The 20624-nt window shown below is 36.4% G+C and overlaps 1 protein-coding gene and 1 long non-coding RNA gene across 10 annotated transcripts in view; one reads left to right on the forward strand and one right to left on the reverse strand.

The window, feature by feature from the left end:
• The window catches only part of LOC112678567 (uncharacterized), a 46925-nt gene extending 28580 nt beyond the window's left edge, over positions 1-18345 (forward strand). The window contains exon 4 of the long non-coding RNA XR_003147674.3: positions 18082-18345. This is a non-coding gene — a long non-coding RNA (uncharacterized LOC112678567). The remainder of the gene's footprint in view (positions 1-18081) is intronic.
• The window catches only part of PPP1R42 (protein phosphatase 1 regulatory subunit 42), a 68167-nt gene that overhangs the window by 38245 nt on the left and 9298 nt on the right, over positions 1-20624 (reverse strand). For all 9 annotated transcript variants that reach the window (XR_007407040.1, XR_007407039.1, XR_007407041.1 and 6 more), the window contains 3 exons: positions 19590-19756; positions 18103-18241; positions 15682-15798 (listed from right to left, as the gene is read on the reverse strand). Coding sequence is in view for 4 of the 9 variants with exons in the window: in XM_035708367.2 (XP_035564260.1) it covers positions 15682-15798; positions 18103-18241; positions 19590-19756 (423 nt within the window). In the remaining 5 variants the exon portion in view is untranslated. The remainder of the gene's footprint in view (positions 1-15681; positions 15799-18102; positions 18242-19589; positions 19757-20624) is intronic.

A 20624-nucleotide genomic window follows, 5' to 3' on the forward strand; every position in this document is an offset into this window, starting at 1 on the left:
AAACATTGGGGTGCATGTATTCCTTCAATTCAGCATTTTTGTATTCTTTGGATAAATACCTAGTAGTGTAATTGCTGGGTCATAGGGTAGTTCTATTTTTTTTAACATTTTGAGAGAGGAACCTCCACACTGTTTCCAGAGTGGCTACACCAGTTTGCATTTCCATCAACAGCACAAGAGCATATTTTAAATTAACCCTAGGCAAGTCTATATTCACTCTTCCAAGAAGCTATGCAGGGCATTTTAAATTGCTTGTCTTCTTGCCAGAAGTAAAAGAACTTGAAATTTCATCTACACTCCCTTTCCTCCCTCTCTATGGGAGGAAAAAGCAAATTTTTGCATAGCCCAGCCTCTGGAACTTGCTGTTTTGTTTTGTATTGTTTTGTTTTAAGATTTTATTTATTTATTCATGAGAGACAGAGAGAGAGAGAGGCAGAGACACAGGCAGACTCCATGAAGGGAGCCCGATGTGGGACTTGATCCCGGGTCTCCAGGATCACGCCCTAGGCCGAAGGCGGCGCTAAACTGCTGAACCACTCAGGGATCCCCTTAAATTCCTTCTTCAGATGGTTGAATATTTTTTATTGTTCGTTTATTCATTCATTCTGTAAACATATAGTAGGTGCCTGTTACATGCCAGGCACTCACTGGGCTGAACTCTAGGTCATTCCGAAAGCAACAAAAATTCCTTGTTCTTGGGGGATCCCTGGGTGGTGCAGCGGTTTGGCGCCTGCCTTTGGCCCAGAGCGCGATCCTGGAGACCCGGGATTGAGTCCCACGTCGGGCTCCCGGTGCATGGAGCCTGCTTCTCCCTCTGCCTGTGTCTCTGCCTCTCTCTCTCTCTCTCTCTCTCTCTGTGACTATCATAAATAAATAAAAGAATAATAATAAAAAAAAAAAACAAAGAAAGAGGCCCTTGTGAACTTTAAAAAAAAAAATTCCTTGTTCTTAAATTCTCTCAGTCTAATGGGGGATATGATGATGTATGATAACAATTCTGTTAACAAGGTGTTCCTTACCAATCATTCGGTCATTTTTAAAGTAGATTTTTAAAATCAAAGCAATGCAATAAACACTTTTAAGAAATAAGACCGTAGGGTATATAACAAAACTTAAAAGAGTACTTGGGGGCTTATAACAAAACAACTTTCAATTTCTACAGCTATTCCTACACTATTCTACAGCTATTCCTTCACTTACCTCCACAATACTAAATAACAGCCACTGTTTATTGATTTGTAAATCTTAGATATTTATCTACTGAATTCCTACTGTGGAACATGATGATATAATTCTCATAAGTACCACTCCAACCCCAAACTTCCCTCCCCAATCCTGTCAATAGAGTTATATTAAAGTTGTTAATCTGGTTGGTATTTTTTGACTATATAATTCAGCTCACTTAAATATCATTCAAAGTTGAATCACATAATACACTATATAATTGCTTTTTATTTTTCCTGGAATTAAAAATTAGTTGATTATTTGTCATTTTTCTATGTATTTGTCATTTTTCTATGTATCAATTCAGCTGGCTGCAATCTGGGCTGGTATCTGTTTTAGGACTTCACTTGAGATTTCCTTCATATTCATTCTGGGAATTTCTTTAGCCTTTCTCCTGTTTCCTAGATCCTGTGTCTTCTCTTTTCCTAATTTTCTGTTCTGTTTAGATGAAATTAATTTTTCAAGAGCTGTCTGAGAAAGGGACATGTTTTTTTGAAAGCTTGTATGTTCAAAGATATTTTATAGGGATGCCTGGGTGGCTCAGCAGTTAAGCGTCTACCTTTGGCTCAGGGCATGATCCTGGAGTCCCGGGATCGAGTTCCACATTGGGCTCCCTGCATGGAGCCTGCTTTTCCCTCTGCCTGTGTCTCTGCCTCTCTCTTTCTCTGTGCCTCATAAATAAATAAAATCTTTTAAAAAGAGATATTTTGTGCCATAGAGTTGATTGAAAAATTGATGGAGTATATAATTCTAGATTTAGAATATTTTTATCTCAAAAATTTGGAGACATTATTCTACTATCTTCCAAATAGAAAGATCTGATAATTCTGGTTCCATTTTGATTTTTTGTATTATGATCATTTTTTTTCTCTGTGAGATTCTTTAGGAACTCTTTACTCCTGGTGTCCTAAAAACTTTTAAGGATGGACTTGGATGTGGGTCACATTCCATTCACTGTGCTGGCATTTGGGAGACAATTTCAATCTGGAAATTCATGTCCTTTGATTTTGGAAGTTTTTATAATATTTGTTTAAAATTAACTTTATGTATTTGTAATTTACATACGACAGTATGCACCCATTAAAAGTCTAAATCATATACATCCATATAACAATCACTATAATCAAGATAGAATGTTTTCATTATTCTGTAAGATTCACTCATGGCCTTTTCCAGTCAACCTCTTCCCATTCCTGTTCAGCAACCATTGATACATTTGGTTCTATATACATCTGTTTTTATTTTTCAAGAGTTTCATATAAATGGAGTCGTATAGTATGTACTCTTTTTTGTCTACCTTATTTCACTCAGTATAATTTTTAAAAATTTTGTCCATGCTGTGTGCATTAGTAGCAGTTCATTCATTTTTATTGTTGGGTGATATTCCACTTTATGGGATACAGTTTGTTTATCTGTTGCCCATTTGAGGTAAACTTGGTTGTTTCTCAAATTACAAATAAAGTTACTATAGAGACTTGCATACAGATATTTGTATGAACATAGGTTTTTATTTCACTTGAGTAAATACCTAAGGATGGGGTTGCTGAGTCCTATTTATAAGACAAATAAAAAGTACATATTTAACTTTATAAATATAGGTTTTTATTTCACTTGAGTAAATACCTAAGGATGGGGTTGCTGAGTCCTATTTATAAGACAAACAAAAAGTACATATTTAACTTTATAAGAGACTGCCAAACGATTTTCCAAAGAGATGTACCTTTTACATATTCCTCAGCAATTAATGAGAATTCCAGTTGCTCTAGATCCACATCAGAAATTGGTATTAATGGATAAAAAGAGATGTGATATATATAATGGAATATGACTCAGCCATCAAAAAGAATGAAATCTTACCATTTGCAATGACATGGATGGAACTAGAGTGTATTATGCTAAACAAAATAAATTAGAGAAAGACAAATACCATATGATTTCACTCATGTGGAATTTAAGAAACAAAGCAGATGAACATTTGGGAAGGGGGAAGAAAGGAGAGAGGGGAACAAGCCATAAGAGACTAATTTTTTTTTTTTTTTTTTTTTTTTTTAGTTTCAGCGGTAGAATTTAGTGATGCATTAGTTGCATGTAATAGCCAGTGCTCATTACATCAAATGTCCTCTCTAATTCCCTTCTTGATACCCATCACTCCCATAAGAGACTCTTAATGATAGAGAACAAACTGAGGGTTGATGGAATGAGGTATGTAGAGGATGGGCTAGATGGGGGATGGGTATTAAAGAGGGCACGTGTGATGACACTGGGGTGTTGTATGTAAGTGGTAAATTGAATTCAACTCCTGAAACCAATATTGCACTGCATGTTAACTAAAATTTAAATAAAAATTTTAAAAAATAAATAAAAAATGGTATTGTCAGTCTCTTTCATTTCAGTTATACTAGTGGGTGTATAGTGGAATCACATTTTGGTTTTAATTTGCTTTTCCATGATAAATGATGTTTTGAGCATCTTTTCTTGTATTCGTTTACCATTAGCATATGTTCCTTTATAAAGTTTGTTGAAATCTTTAGCCCATTTTTAAATGTATTGCTTGTCTTCTTACTATAGAGTTTCAAAAGTTCTTTATATGTTCGAGATAACAGCTGTTTGTTACATATATGATAGCTAATATTTTCTCTCCATCTGTGGTATGCCATTTCATTAATGTCTTTCTTTCAAAAAACAAAAGTTTTAAATTTTAATGAATTCCAACTTAACAGTTTTTAATGAGTCTTGCTTTTTGTGTCCTTTGTGTTTGAATTCTTTAAAGAACTCTTTGTCTCATACATGTTTTTTATCTAGAGGTTTTATATCTGAGCAGTTAAATTTGGATGTGATCCATTTTGAGTAAATTTTGTAAATAATATGAAGGGCGAAGGATCAGTTTTTCTATTTGGATATCCAGTGGTTCCATCAGCACTTGTTGAAAAGACTATCCCTCTCATTGAATTATTTTTGGAACCTGTTTAAGAAAATCAGTTGAACACATGAGACTTCTTTATAAATCTTGATCTCTGTGTTCATCCTATGTCACTAATGCACTGTCATGATTCTTATAACAATAAAGTCATGAAATTAGGTAGAAAGAGTTCTTTAACATCATTCTTTCTACCAATATTGTTTCAGTATTTTTTTTTTAAACTTTTTATTTATTTATGATAGTCACAGAGAGAGAGAGAGAGAGAGGCAGAGACACAGGCAGAGGGAGGAGCAGGCTCCATGCACCGGGAGCCCGATGTGGGATTCGATCCCGGGTCTCCAGGATCGCGCCCTGGGCCAAAGACAGGCGCTAAACCGCTGCGCCACCTAGGGATCCCCTGTTTCAGTATTTTAGGTCCTTTGCATTATCATATAAATTTTAGAATCAGCTTGCCAATTTATCTTAAAAATTCTGCAGGGATTATGTGGAATGCATAGATTAATTTAGAAAGAATTGGGAAGCCCAGGTGGCTCAGCGTTTTAGCACTGCCTTCAGCCCAGGGTGTGATCCTGGAGACCTGGGATCGAGTCCCACATCGGGCTCCCTGCATGGAGCCTGCTTCTCCCTCTGCCTGTGTCTGTGCCTCTCTCTGTCTCTGTGTGTCTCTCATGAATGAATAAATAAAATATTAAAAAAAAAGAATAGGAACCTTAAGAATATAGTCTTCCAATCCATGAAAATTGTATTTCTCACCATTTATTTAGTTATTCATTAATTTCTGCCAACAATATTTTGTAGTTTTTATTGTACAGCCCTTGCACATTATTTTCTTAAATTTACTCTTATGTATTTCATGTTTTTTTGGCATGAATGGAAGATAGCATCTTTAAAAAAATAGTTTTCCAGTTTTTCACTGCTGATGTGAAAATTGATTTTTGCATATTTGGCCTTGTTTGTATCCTATGGCATTGCTAAATTTATTCTATAGATTCTAATAATAGCCTTTTGTAGATTTTAAAATTATTTTATATTTATCAAAACATGTTAGTCTGCAGGTAAAGATAATTTTATTTCTTCCTTTCCAAACTGAGTATTGTTTCCTTTTCTTGACTTATTACACGGCTAGGGCTTCAATTATAAAGTAGAGTAAACATCCTTGCTTTATTCCCAGTCTTGAGGAGGAAAGCATTTAGTCTTTCATCATTAGGTATGATAGATTTTACATGAATGCCAATTATCAGATTAAGTTCCCTTCAATTTATTGTTTGCTGAGAATTTTTTAAAAATAAAAATGGGTGTTGAATTTTTAAAAATGCCTTTGTGTCAATGTTGAGATGATCATATTTATCCTTTATTTTGTTTGGTGAATTACATTGATTTTTGAAGGTCAAACCAATCTTTCATTCTTGGGATAAATCTCACTTGGTAGTTATGGATTATCTTTTTATATATTGATGGATTTTATTTGCTAATATTTTGGGGAATTTGTGTTTCTGTGTTCGTGAGGGATATATAGAGACTTGCATACAGATATTTGTATGAACATAGGTTTTTATTTCATTTATTTAATTCATTGTACTTTTCTTGTAATGTTGTTGGGGATAGGAGGATAATATGAGTTGAGGAGTATTTCCTGCTTATTTGTTTTCTAAAGGAGTTTGTGTAGGATTGGTATATTTGATTCTTAAGTGTGATAGACTGCATCAGCAAAGCCATCTGGGTTTGGAATATTTTTTTTAAGATTTATTTATTTATTTATGATAGACATAGAGAGAGAGAGAGAGAGAGAGAGAGGCAGAGACACAGGAGGAGGGAGAAGCAGGCTCCATGGCGGGAGTCCCGGGACTCCAGGATCGCGCCCTGGGCCAAAGGCAGGCGCTAAACCGCTAAGCCACCTAGGGATCCCTGGAATTTTCTTTATGGGAAATGTTTTTATATAGAAGTATTAATAGATACAGAGCTATATAGAATTTGTTTCTTCTGGGACACCTGGGTGGCTCAGTAGTTGAGTGTCTGCCTTTGACTCAGGGTGTGATCCCAGAGTCCCAGGATTGAGTCCTACATCTGGCTTCCTGCATGGAGTCTGCTTATCCGTCTGCCTATGTCTTTGCCTCTCTCTCTCTCTTTCTGTGTCCCTCATGAATAAATAAATAAAATCTTAAAAAAAAAAAAGATTTGTTTCTTCTAATTTGTGTATTTCAAGGACTCTATATTACCTAAGCTGTCAACCTTATTGGCATAAATTTCTTTATAATATTACTTTATTATCCTTTTAACTATAGTGATATTTTTAAAATTTCTGATATTGTTCATGTCTTCTGTCTTATCATTCCACCTAGAATTGATTACTTTTACTTATATTTTCAGAGTCAGCGTTTGGTTTTACTGATCTTTCTGTAGTCACTCTATATTTCTCTATCATTGACTCCTGCTATTACCTTTATTATTTCCTTCTTTTGAACTGAATTCGCATTTACTTTTCTTGAGTTTTTTCTTAAAGATTTTATTTATTTGAGAGAGAGTGAGTGCAAGAGAGAGCATGGGGGGGGGGCACAGAGGGAGAGGAAGAAGCAGACTCCCTACTGAGCAGGAAGCCTGAAGTGGGACTCAATCCCAGGACTCTGGGATCATGACCTGAAGCAAAAGGTAGCCACTTGATCAATTGAGCCACCCAGGCTCCCCACTTTTCTTGCTTCTTGAGATGGAAAATAGATCATTTTCCCTCTTTTGTAATATAGGCATTTAAAGCTAGCTATCTAGCTAAATAGATAGATTTCCCTCTAAGCACTATGCTGTTGCATCCCACAAATTTCAAATTTTTGCTTTTACTTTCACTCAGTTCAAATATTTTCTAATTTCCTTTGTGATTTTTTTTTCTTTGTCCCAGAGGTTATTGAAAAATGTTTTTAGGGGCATCTGGGTGGCTCAGTTGGTTAAGCGTCTGATTCTAGGTTTCAGCTCTGATCATGATCTCAGGGTCCCATGTTGAGCTCTGTGCTCAGTGCAGAGTCTGCATGGCCCTCTCCCTCTGCAGCTCCCCCTCAATCTCTCTCTTTCTCTAATAAATCTTTAAAAAAAAAAAAAGTGTGTTCTTAAATCTCCTTTTATTTTCCTTTCTAATTTAATTCCATTGTGGTTAAATAACATAATCTATAAAATTTTAGTTCCTTAAAGTTTTTGATGCTTGCTTTATGGCCCACATAAGGACTATTTTGGTGACTATTCCAACTACAGTTTTTAGGTGGAATGTTCTGAGAGGCAATTAGATTCATTCAGTTGGCTGTGTCATTCCAATCTTTTATATCCTTACTGATTTACCAGCTACTTGGAGAGAGTGTTGAAATCTTAATTATGGGTTTGCCAATTCTGCCAATTTTTGCTTTCTGCATTTTGAAGTTCTGTTATTAGGTACATAAATATTGAGGAATGTTATGTTTTCTTAATGAATTGGCACTTTTTATTCATTATAAATTTTCATGATCTGTTTCTTATCCTGAAGTCTGTTCTATTTTATGTTAATATAGTCACTCCAGCTTTCTAACTTTATTATTTGTATTAAGTATATATATTTCCCTATAATTTTACTTTAACCTGTATATATATTTATATATATATTTTAAAAGATTTTATTTATTTATTTATTCATGAGAGACACAGATAGAAAGGCAGAGACATAGGCAGAGGGAGAAGCAGGCTTCCTGCAGGGAGCCCAGTGTGGGACGATGGATCATGACCTTAGCCAAACGCAGATGCTCAACAACTGAGCCACCCAGGGGCCCCTATATATTTAAAGTGTGCTTCTTGCAGAGAGCACATCACTGGATTTTCAAAATTCAGTCTTGCCATCTCTGCCTTTTAATTGGATTGTTTAGACTATTTACATTTAATATAATTACTGATATAACTGAGTTTAACATTACCATCTTGCTATTTGTCTTATCTGTTCTCTTTTCCTCTTTTCCTGCTCCCCTCTATTTTTGCAACTCATTTTCTATTATTGACTTACTAGTTATAAACATCTTTGTTATTTTAGTGGTTGCTTTAGGGTTTAGAACAATCATCCTTAAATAAGCACAGTCTTTCTTCAAATAATGACATCACTTCATCTATAACCTTAGTGTACTGCCATTTCCTCCCTCCCTGTGATTTGTGGTATTGTAATTGTTCATTTTACTTTTACATGTCATTAACACCATGATCTGTGGTTATTATTTTTGTTTAAAAAATTGATAATCTATGAAGATTTTATTTATTTGAGAGAGAGAGTGCACACGTGCGTGTGAATGCACAAGCAGGGAGGGGTGGGGGTGAGAGAGAGAATCTGAAACAAACTCCATGCTGAGTGCAGAGGCCAACATGAGGTTCAATCACAGGATCCTGAGATCACTATGTGATCTGAAACCAAGAGTCAGACAGTTAATCAACTGAGTCACCCAGGCACCCCACTTCTCCACATTATTGCCAATGTTTATTATTATCTATCATTTTAAATATAGCTATTTCATCAGGTGTGAAGTGGTGTACAATTGTGGTTTTGATTTACTTTTCCCTAATGACTAATGATGTTGATTATATTTTCATGTGCATATTATCCACTTGTATATCTTCTTTGTAGAATATTCTATTCAGGTTCTCTGCCTATTTATAAATGGCTTGGATAATAAATTGTATTGTTTGTCTTTTTGTTGTTGAGTTGCAAGTGTTTTTTTAATATATTCTGGACACAAGTCTATTATCATAAAAAGGATTTACAGATATTTTTCCCTAGTCTCCTGGTTTGTCTTTTTCAATTTCTTAATGTTATTCTTTGAAGCACAAAAGTTTTTAATTTTGTTAAAGTCTAATTTATCTTTTTTTTCTTTTCTTTTTGCTTATGCTTTTGGTGTTGTATTTAAGAAAGCTTTGTCTAATACCAGGTCATAAAGATTTATCCCAGTTCTCCTCTAAGGGTTTTATAGTTTTATCTCTTATATTTAAGTCTTTGGCCGATTTTGAATATTTTGTTTATGTTTTAGAAGAGTTCCAACTTGATTCTTTTATATGCAGCTATCCAAATATCTGAGCCCCATTTGTTGAAAAAACTATTTATTCTTTGCCCATTGGGTTGTCTTGGTGCCCTTGTCAAAATCAGTTAACATAAATGTGAAGTTTTATTTCTGGATTCCCAGTCTCATTCTTATGACAGTGCCACACTGTCTTAGTTACTACAGATTTGTAGTAAGTTTTGAAACAGGAAACTGAATCTTCAACCTTTTTTTTATTTTTATTTTTTTTAATTTTTTATTTATTTATGATAGTCACAGAGAGAGAGGCAGAGACACAGGCAGAGGGAGAAGCAGGCTCCATGCACCGGGAGCCCGATGTGGGACTCTATCCCGGGTCTCCAGGATCGCGCCCTGGGCCAAAGGCAGGCGCCAAACCGCTGCGCCACCCAGGGATCCCCCAACCTTTTTTTTAAAGAAGATTTTGAGTATTCTGGGTACCTTGAAGCCACTATTTCTTTAGAGCTATTTTCTGCTTCTGTCTTAGTTTAGGCTGCTGTAACAGAATACCATAGACTTGATGGCTTAAACAACAAGCATTGATTTCTCACAATTCTGGAGGCTGGGAAGTCCAAGATCAAAGTGTTGGCAGATACTGTGATCTTGTGAGAGCATTCTCCCTGTTTTGTAGATGCCTGTCTTCTCATTGGGTCCTCACATAGCTTAGAGAGAAAGCCACAGTCTATTCTTTTCTTAAAAAGACTAGTCCGGGATCCCTGGGTGGCGCAGCGGTTTGGCGCCTGCCTTTGGCCCAGGGCGCGATCCTGAAGACCCGGGATCGAATCCCACGTCGGGCTCCCGGTGCATGGAGCCTGCTTCTCCCTCTGCCTGTGTCTCTGCCTCTCTCTCTCTAACTATCATAAATAAATAAAAATTTAAAAAAAATTAAAAATATTAAAAAAAAATAAAATAAATAAAAAAAAAATAAAGACTAATCCCATTCATGATGTCTCCAGCCTCAAGACGTAATTATTTCCGAAAGGCCTTACCTTCAAACATCATCACGCTGGGGATTAGGTTTTGATTTATGAATTTTTAAGGAATACACACATTTAGTCCCTGGTATTTCCCCTGCTCCTCCTAGGACTCTATTTACATACATGTTTTAATACTTGTTATGTTCCACAAACCACAGAGGCTTTGTTCATTTTTTAGTGTTTTTACTTTCTGTACCTCAGTTTCAGTAGTTGGAATGCTACAGCTTTAAGTTCACTGATAATTTCTTCTGTAGTGTCTAATCTACTCTTTTTTAATTTAAACTTTAGTTAGTAAACATACAGTGCAATGTTGGTTTCTGAAATAGAATTCCGTAATTCATCGCTTACATACAATACCCACTGCTCATCACTAGTGCCCTCTTTTTTTTTTTTTAAGATTTTTATTTATTTATTTATTCATGAGAGACACAATCAGAGAGGCAAAGACATAGGCAGAGAGAGAAGCAGGCCCCCTGCAGGGAGTCTGATATGGAACTCTTTCCCAGGACCCCAGGATCACGACCTGAGTCTAAGACAGATGCTAAGCTACTGAACAACCCAGGTGTCCCTTCCCTGTGAAACTTTTACATGTCAGAATTGGGAAATGTTTTCTTTTGGGCTGGTCGATTTCGAGAGGAATCCTCCAATCTCTTGCTCAGGATTTTTAAGCCATGTAGGAAGGAGTTTGGGGAGTAAAGCCTGGTTTGTATGCATAAGAGGGAAGAAAGCATATACCCTCTAACATTTCAGTATACTTTCAGTTTAAATATCCATTTTCAGCATTACCTTCTACTGTGATTTTTGTTTTTTTTTTTGTTTTATTTTTTTTATTTTTTATTTTTTAATTTTTTAATTTATTTATGATAGGCACACAGTGAGAGAGAGAGAGGCAGAGACACAGGCAGAGGGAGAAGCAGGCTCCATGCACCGGAAGCCCGACGTGGGATTCGATCCCGCATCTCCAGGATCGCGCCCTGGGCCAAAGGCAGGCGCCAAACCACTGCGCCACCCAGGGATCCCTCTACTGTGATTTTTGAACCACAGTCTGTATGGTTCAACTTCTTCATAAATTAAACCTGTCCCTGTTAACTTTATTTTTAAGATATTCTATCCAAGTAGTCTTTTAATTTTTTCTTATCATTAAGTTTACATATTGAAATTTTAAGTATGGAGAAATATTTCATGAAAAGCCTGAAGTTTCTCAAGCTGTAAAATGGAAAGAAATTTCTAAGAGGTTCATGTGGCTTTGGTCACAGGAAAAAGTGCAAAGCCTTGTTAAAGCACTCCATTTCTGAAATATGCAAAAAACACAATACTTGACCAGGTATAATCTCACTATTGCCAAATTTAGTGGATTTCTGTTTATGTATTATTTGCCCTCATGTCTACCACTCAACAGCATCAAATGCAAGTAGACATTCTCTCTTTCTTGAAGCTTCTTTTTCTCTTGTCTTCTTCTACACATTGACTTCTCCTGGTGCCTTCTCATCTAAATAATCTCTAAATATTGGAGTGTTTCTGGCCTTGTCTATTCTCTGTCCTTACTGTCTTTCACCAAGTCCCATGGGTTTAAATATCCTGTTAATACTGTTGACTCTTAAAGTTTCCTATCCTTGCCCTTGAACTCCAAATGCCTACTTGATATGTCAATTTCAGTGTCCAGTAGGCATTTCAATAGAAGGAATTCTTTTATTCCTTCCCTTGTATTTCCCAACATGTAAAGGCTACCACAGTTCTTCACACAAAAAAACAAGGATTCATCGTTTATTCTTCACTTTCCTTTATTCATGTGCGTCCTATTAATCAAGCTCCATAGGTTCAATAAAAAAATATACCTCCATCTACCCACTCCTTTTCATCTCCAAGGAAGCATTTTTTCTTAACCTCTGCAGTAGTCTTTCCAAGTGAGCTCTTTGCTGTAATTCTTGCAACCCATTCTTCACATAGCCAATAGAGAAATCTTTTTTTTTTAAATAAATGTTATTTATTCATTAGAGACACACACACACACACACACAGAGAGGCAGAGACATGGGCAGAGGGAGTAGAAGCAGGCTCGCTGCAAGGAGCCTGATGCAGGACTCGATCCTGGGACCCCGGGATTATGTCCTGAGCCAAAGGCAGATGCTCAACCACTGAGCCACCTAGGCATCCCGTGAAATCTTGTAAAAATATAATTCTTTCAAGATGCCGGGTATTTCAGGCTCAGTGGTTGAGGTCTGCCTTTGGCTCAGGTCATGATCTGTCCCACACTGGGCTCCCTGCAGGGAGCCTGCTTCTCCCTCTGCCTGTGTCTCTGCCTCTCTCTATGTCTCTCATGAATAAATAAAATCTTAAATATATATATATATTTAATATATATATTATATATATATAATCCTTTCATTGACTTTCTATTGCACTTAGAATAAAGTCAAACTCATAACTATGGCCTAAAAGATCTTTATGACCTGGCATAATCTCATGTTTAACTGTTGCTTATTCATTCATTCAACAATTATTTACTGAGAACTTACAATGTGTTAGAGACTAAACTAGGCACTAGGGTCCCCATCACAGTAAACTGGCCTCTTTTTTGTTCCTAGGATACTCAGAATCGTTACATTTGCTGTTCCCTGTATTTGGCATGTTCTTTCCTTAGCTCTTTGCACAAATTTGTTCTTTATCATTCTTCAGATCTCAGCATAGATGTCATTTCCTCAGAGGCCTTTTTTGATAAACTGATTTAAAATATCTACTAATGGGCAGCCTGGGTGGCTCAGCGATTTAGCGTCTGCCTTCAGCCGAGGGCCTGATCCTGGAGACTTGGGATCGAGTCCCACATCAGGATCCCTGCATGGAGCTTGCTTCTCCCTCTGCCTGTGTCTCTGCCTCTCTCTCTCTCTCTCTCTCTCTCTCTCTCTCTCTGTGTCTCTCATGAATAAATAAAATCTTTAATAAAATAAAATATCTACTAATCTCTTTTCCATTATGTTATCCTATTTAATATCTTCATAGCCCACTTCTCAGTCTTCTCTGCTTATTTATTTTCTGTTGTTCCCTCCCCTGTCTCATTTGAATGTAAGCTCCTAGAAGATAGAGAGACCCTGTCTTTCATGGTATCCTCAGTGCCTAGAACATGTTTTCTGAAGGCCTAGAACAGAGCCTGGCACATATAATATCATATTTTTAATAGATTAGTTTTATGGGGATGTGTTTAGGAAAAACTACCCAGAAATGGTAATGTTAAGTCTTAAAAAATAAGGGTTTGGTTATTTAAACTTGTATCATTGGACTGAACAATCACCATCAATGAAAGTATTTATTCTGGTCACACATTTACTCCTTGTTATGCATTATTAACATAGACTAAGAATAATCACTATAGGTGAAATAGCTTGATCTTAATGTTATTCAGGAAAACTTCCTTTGGGATAATTTGGAGGCTAGTATATTTGTCCTGTTATCAAACTTGCATTTTCTGTTCAGAGTTAAAAGCATAATAGAGGGGCACTTGGGTGGCTCAGTTGGTTAGGTGTCTAGCTCTTGATTTCAGCTCGGCTCATGTTCTCATGGTTGTGAAATTGAGTTCCACATTGGCTCAGTGCTGTGTTTGCTTGAGCTTCTCTCTCTCTCCCTCTACCCCTCTTCCCACTCACCTGTGCTCACTCTCTCTCTCTCAATAAATAAATAAAATCTTAAATGCATAGTCAAATAAGGTTTAAGAGTACTGACAATAACTGAAATGAATCTTGGTAGTTATTAAAATTAACAATCAGATCTTTTAAGACATATTCACCACTCATTACCAAGCATTGTGTGTAGAACCTGGCTTACAAAAACATTTTTAAAAAATACATACACTGCATTTAAGATTGATGCCAACTGGGGAGACTAGAATTTTCCACCTTTCTCTCTCCAGGAAAAGTGAGCTTTTGTGCTTGGCTGCTCTGTCCTCATTTTCCATGTGTTGAATAAGGAATTTTAAAAAAGATTTCATTTATTTATTCATGAGGGACACAGAGAGACAGAGAGGCAGAGAAACAGGCAGAGGAAGAAGCAGGCTCCAGACAGGGAGCCCAAAGTGGGACATGATCCTGGGATCGCAGGATCACACCCTGAGCCGAAGGCAGATGCTCAACCACTGAATAACCCGGTCATCCCTTGAACAGAGAATGTTATACACAACCCAGGTCTTCTCTACTTAACCAAAACCTAGACTCCAGGCTCTGTCACTTTGATTAGAATCATATACATGTACAGTGGATCTCATATAAGGCTGTTGATATATCACAAAATCATATCTGATACAAATACAACAAAATCATATAAGAATTAAATAATTCTGATGAATACAAAATGTCCAGCAGGGAAAAAAATCTAGAAGAGCAGTCCAAAACTTAAAACATTTTTGAATGCTGAATTTATCCCATGAACTTCTTACATCCTTCATAATCTAAGTTGCAACAATTAATTGAGCCATGCTTCCTTATTCATCTTTTTATTTTAAACATCTGTGAGTGGCATTTTGGGTATTTTGAGGAATTCATTTGTAATATAATACATTTAATATTTTTGCAATTATCTACTGCTTATAGTAGTTACAGGACTAGCTAGGTAATAGTTCTGAATTTGGAAACAAGTCAGGGGAAACTTTTTAAAGATCATTGGATAGCTCTCTAGGAGTAGTTTGGAAACAAGAGTTCTGTTTATGGAGGAAAGAAGCCCTTCATTGCTCCTGTGGCTCCATGTAAAGAAATTATACCATAGCCTACCCCATTGCTACACCAGAAACTGTGAGGTCATGGCAGTGGCTCAGCTTACAGATGACTGTTTCCAGGAAGCCTTCCTTAGCCCCAGGCTGAGTTAGTGCTATTCCAATACTTATGAAAACAGAATCACATTGTAATCCTGTTACTTGTTGACTATGTGTTTTTTGAGCCCCAGGACTGTCTTTCTTCCTCCATCCACACAAAATAGTACAGTGTCTGATAGACATGTAGGTGCTCAGTACATATTTGAATGAGTAAATAATTTAATGAATATGGTATAATATGACATAACATGATATGAATATAGCTAGTGCAAATTAGAATAAATTCAAGATCCAGGTACTTCCCCAAAGAGGAGCAATCAGGAGAGAGTTCAGGTCTAATCAATTACTAGAAATTCATTCATTGGGAGATCAGAGTTAAGTGGTAAGAAATCTAGATTTAGAGGGAAACATTTGATGGAAAAATAATACAGAGAGGAAAAGTACATTATTTCCTTCTCAGAGAAACTTCTTTCTGTTGGGGAGGTGTAGAGGCATTGAGGTATGGAAGAGAAAACCAGGTAACAGGGCAGAATTAAGCAAATAAATACATTAAGAAGTAGAGATTCACATGCTTGTTTTAGAGTAAATCCAGAATAGTTTTTATTTTTTTTATTTTTTTTCAGAATAGTTTTAAAGTGATAAATTTTATAAATATTTAGAAAAACATACTTTTTAATCACAATTTCTTAGAAATAATTTAAAATTAATTTTTCTTTACACTACCTTTACATGCAGAAGTTGGTTGTCAACTGCTATGAGCTGATTAAGATTCTCTAGTATTTCTAGGTCTCTTATGTCATCAATATTATTATTGCTGATATTCAATATAGAGAGGGATTTCTGTAAGAAAGATAAATTAGCATTAGTAAATTAAATGCTAAATATAGGAATCAGAAATCTTAATCTGTGAAAAGTTTAAGATTTATCAGTTCAGACTGTTTTGCTCTTTAGGCAAGAAAATTAAAAACCATGGAGATTTTGTTTCCATACCATACTTTTTTCAGACATGACTTTTAGGACTTTAGTAATTGTGACGTGACTTATTATTTTTGTCTAAAGTTCCTTCATAAGTCTGATTTTCCTCTTCCAGAATATAAAAGAAATTAATAGAAAAAGAAGCCGGGACTCAAGAAGCAAAGAAAGAAAAAAATGCCCCAACAAATGATAACACAGTGTAGAAAAATGCTTATTTTAGTTTAAGCAAATTATCATTTTGTGTTAAATATCACTAAGATTTTACTTAATAGGAAGAAATTGTTTTTGTCTGTTTTCCTAAATAAGAAACATGACTAAGAATAAAAGATTATATGGTTTAATTTTTATCTTTATCTCTCTATATAGTTTTCTCTTGATAACCCATATGTTCAGAAGACACTTAAAATAATAATTAGCAGAAGTATCAACATCAGCTATTAGAACACAAATACACATAGAGCAGCACTAAACTGAAGTCATCTTAAAATCTATGGCCCAGTGATCTCTACCAAGATTGAGTCTACCCACCAAAGCATTCATATAGCCAACCTTTAGAGAAAATACTTCCTGATACTTTTTAAGACTGTAAATACAACTTAAAAAATTATGCCTTGTATTTAGAATTTTGGAATCTGCTTGAATACGTGCGAAAATTAAGCAAACAAAAATGTTTTTTTCTGGCATTTGTAATAAAACTACAAATAACTACTTTATTTGTAATAAAAGAGGAATCAATCTTTTTGGGTCAGTTGAGTTGAGCTGAGACACAGTTGATTCTATAGGGAGGATAGGGAGAGGGTTGGATAGAAATCAGATCACTTCTTTCTTTTTAAAAAATATTTTACTTATTTATTCATGAGAGACACAGAGAGAAGCACAGACACAGGCAGAGGGAGAAGCTGACTCCATGCAGGAGGCCCAAAGTGGGACTTGATCCCGACACTCTGGGATCACACCCTGAGCCAAAGTCAGATGCTAAACCACTGAGCCACCCAGGTATCCCAGATCACTTCTTTCTTTTCCAATTTAAAGCACTATTTTTCAATTTTTATAAATTTGGTTCACAAACCTTATATTGCCCTCTGTTTCTGGGCCCTCTAAAATAAAGCCAATGAAATCTATAAATACATGGGGATCCCTGGGTGGCTCAGCGGTTTAGCGCCTGCCTTTGGCCCAGGGTGTGATCCTGGAGTCCCGGGATCAAGTCCTGCGTCGGGCCCCCGGCATGGAACCTGCTTCTCCCTCCTCCTGTGTCTGCCTCTCTCTCTCTCTCTCTCTCTCTCTAGGTCCATCATAAATCAATCAATCAATCAATCTAAAAAAAAAAATCTATAAACACAACAACCATGTTCCCTTTACATCTCTTGCCCCAGAATTGAAGGTAGCAATTTCCTAACAAATCCCATTTTGAGAATTAGTAAAAGCTTCCATTGCGCCCTCTGGCTTCTCAACTAATTGTGACACCTCCACAGTGTATATGGGTGTCAGGTCACATAGCTGCTGCTTCTGATGAGGCAGACCATATATAGTGCAACGTACTACCAAATCAGAATCCAGCGAGAAAACAATTTATCACCATCATGGTTCTCTAGATTGTTTAAAATTTGCCAAATTATTGTGCATTATTTTTTCCTTAGGCTTTTTCCTAAAATTTTAAATTTCGAATCATGATAATCACCAAGGTGGAAATTATGAATGTATTGACATCTGGATTAGAACTTAATAAGGACATAACCTTTTCACATCCTTCTTTTGATCCTTTTGATACCCTGGAGGCAGGCATTATTATTCCCACTTTATAGCTGCTGAGTCTCTGTGAAATTATGTGAGAAAAATTAGTTTTTTAAAAAAATATTTATTTATTTATTCATGAGAGACACAGACTAAGAGAGAGAGGCAGAGACATAGGCAGAGGGAGAAGCAGGCTTCTCGCAGGGAGCCTGATGCGGAACTCGATCCCTGATCCCAGGATCACAACCGGAGCAGAAGGCAGGCGCCCAACCACTGAGCCACCCAGGCATCCCTAGTTTCAATCCTCAAATAAATTCTCACCTGGCCATATAAACATACAGGGTATGTATAATGTTCAAATATACTTTTGCTACCTTCTTGCTCCACTAAACTATTAATCACTATATTCTTTGTCAGAATACTCAAATGTGACCTTACTGCCAGAGAATGAAGAGTTCTTGGATCAAACAGAAGCTTTTCTCCAAGGGGAAGCCTCTGACTCTCAACATGAAGCTCTCTTAATCCTTCTACTCCTTCCAAACCTTCTATAACAGCAATGTAATTGCCTCCCAGATACCTACAAAATATAAAGCAATTTTAAATAGACATTCTGAGAACATCATGGTCTGTAAACATGATAAAAACATAACAATCACTGAGCCAAGTGAAAATTATATATGTGGAAATACGCAGAATCTTCTCACTGTAATGAATCAATGAGAAGTTTATTTATATGATTCTCTCAATTTAGTCTAAGAAATATGTTTATTTTTTTTAAAGTGAGAGAATTGGAATAGTTTTTATTAAATGATCTACCAATACTCCTTTTATATGTTAGGATGAAGAATTATCTGGGTAGTAGGTTTTTGTTTTTTTTTTTTTTTAAAGATTTTGTTTATTTGAGAGAGCACAAGTGAGGGCAAGAGGGGCAAAGAGAGAGGGAGAAGCAGACTCCCCACTGAGCGTAGAGCCCAACATGGGGCTCAAACCCAGGACCCTGAAATCATCACATAAACTGAAGGCAGATACTTAACTGACTGAGCTACCCAGGTGCCCCCCAGGTGGTGGGTTTAAAAATGCAAGGAGAGACAGATTTGCGAGTGGGTAAGATTAGGAAGTTGATTTTAAATATGGTAAGTTTTGGGGCTACCTAGGTTAGAGCCCAGCAGTCTGCATTTTTATATTTTATTTTTTTAAAGATTTATTTATTTTTACTTATGATAGACACACACACAGAGAGAAAGAGGCAGACACACAGGAGGAGGGAGAAGCAGGCTCCATGCCGGGAGCCCGACGCGGGACTCGATCCGGGACTCGATCCGGGACTCGATCCGGGACTCGATCCGGGACTCGATCCGGGCCAAAGGCAGGCGCCAAACCGCTGAGCCACCCAGGGATCCCCAGCAGTCTGCATTTTTAATAAGCATTTTCTATCCCACTCTATTCCCATTCTGAGGTTCTTGGCTCACTTTTTGAGAAGCACTCTTAATTCTTCCAATCTGGGAAAACTGAATATACCAGACTTGATTTTTGAGTTAAAATCATTATAGGCAGTAAATGCCTTTTTACAATCAAATCTAAAGTAACATTATCGACTCTAGGATCCTGCCCCTTTGAGATGTGTAATTCTGAAAGGAGAACTCATCTGGTTTCCATGGAAACCTTTTTTCACCAGTTGAGTTTTTAAATACTTTAGGTATTCTTATAAGTGATTAAGACAACTCACCCTCCTGCTAAAGAAAAGTATATCATGCTTAATGAAACAAATCGCCAAGTATTACATGGGTAACAGTTTATTTTGTACTAATGCTATAAGAATAAAAATTGAGGCCTGTTCCATAAAGCTGCAGATAATGGAAAGGCCCACACGCAAAAATATTCCTGTAATGATGACAATTATGATACTTAAAAACAAAAGCACTTACAGTTTTTCCAGTTTCTTTAATGACATGAGGTTCTCTATGCATGAAATACAGTTGTTTTGTAGGTACAGGTGGGTCAGATTTGTAGCATAATTCAAGTTAGTCAATTGACTGATACGGTTATCATACAAATATAAAACAGTAAGATTTTTGCAAGGAGAGAGGTCTTCCTAAAAGGAAAACAAAAACAGGTCATACCTGATTTCTCCTGAAGACTTAGAAATTTATTTTATTTTTTTATTATTATTTTTAAAGATTTATTTATTCATGAGAGACAGAGAGAGAGAGAGAGAGGCAGAGACACAGAGGGAGAAGCAGGCTCCCCATAGGGAGCCGATGCGGGGACTCCATCCTAGACCCCAGGATCATGCCCCAAGCCAAGGGCAGCGCCCAACCGCTGAGCCACCCAGGCATCCCAGAAGTTTATTTTTAAGAAAGTTTTTCTCTTAATCATTCTGCAAATTTCCTTAAGTTTAATATAAAAGGAACAATATTTCTCTGTTCTTAGCACAGTCAAAAGAAGACTAGAATGATTATAAAAACAGTTCTAGGTTTTAGTATTCTGTAACTATACCAATAAAATTGTATTTGTTAAGATTTTCCTAGCACAAGCAGTTTTCCTTGGAAGCAATTAGATTCCTCTAGAAGTTGAAGCATTTAACAAATTATTGCTTCAACATTATAAATCAGGTCTTTTTTTTTTTTTTTTTTTTTTTTTTAAGATTTTATTTATTTGAGAGAGAGTGAGAGAAGGAGCCAGGGTTGGGTGAGAGGGGAGGAAGGGAAGGGTAGATGGAGAGAGAGCAGCAGACTCCCCACCCCAAAGTGCTCTCCAACAACTTGGGCCAATCCCAGGACCCTGGGATCATGATGTTAGCCTAAGGCAGATGCTTAACTGACTGAGCCACTCAGGCACTCCTATAAATCAGGTCTTAATCTTTCTGTAGGATTAGAAGTAAACTATTGTTTCTAATACTGAAAATGGGAAGCTATTATATAGATAATCAAGGGCAATAGATTAATAAACTATGATAATGC

Source organism: Canis lupus, chromosome 29, assembly GCF_003254725.2.
Source record: "Canis lupus dingo isolate Sandy chromosome 29, ASM325472v2, whole genome shotgun sequence".
Taxonomy (NCBI): Eukaryota; Metazoa; Chordata; class Mammalia; order Carnivora; family Canidae; genus Canis; species Canis lupus.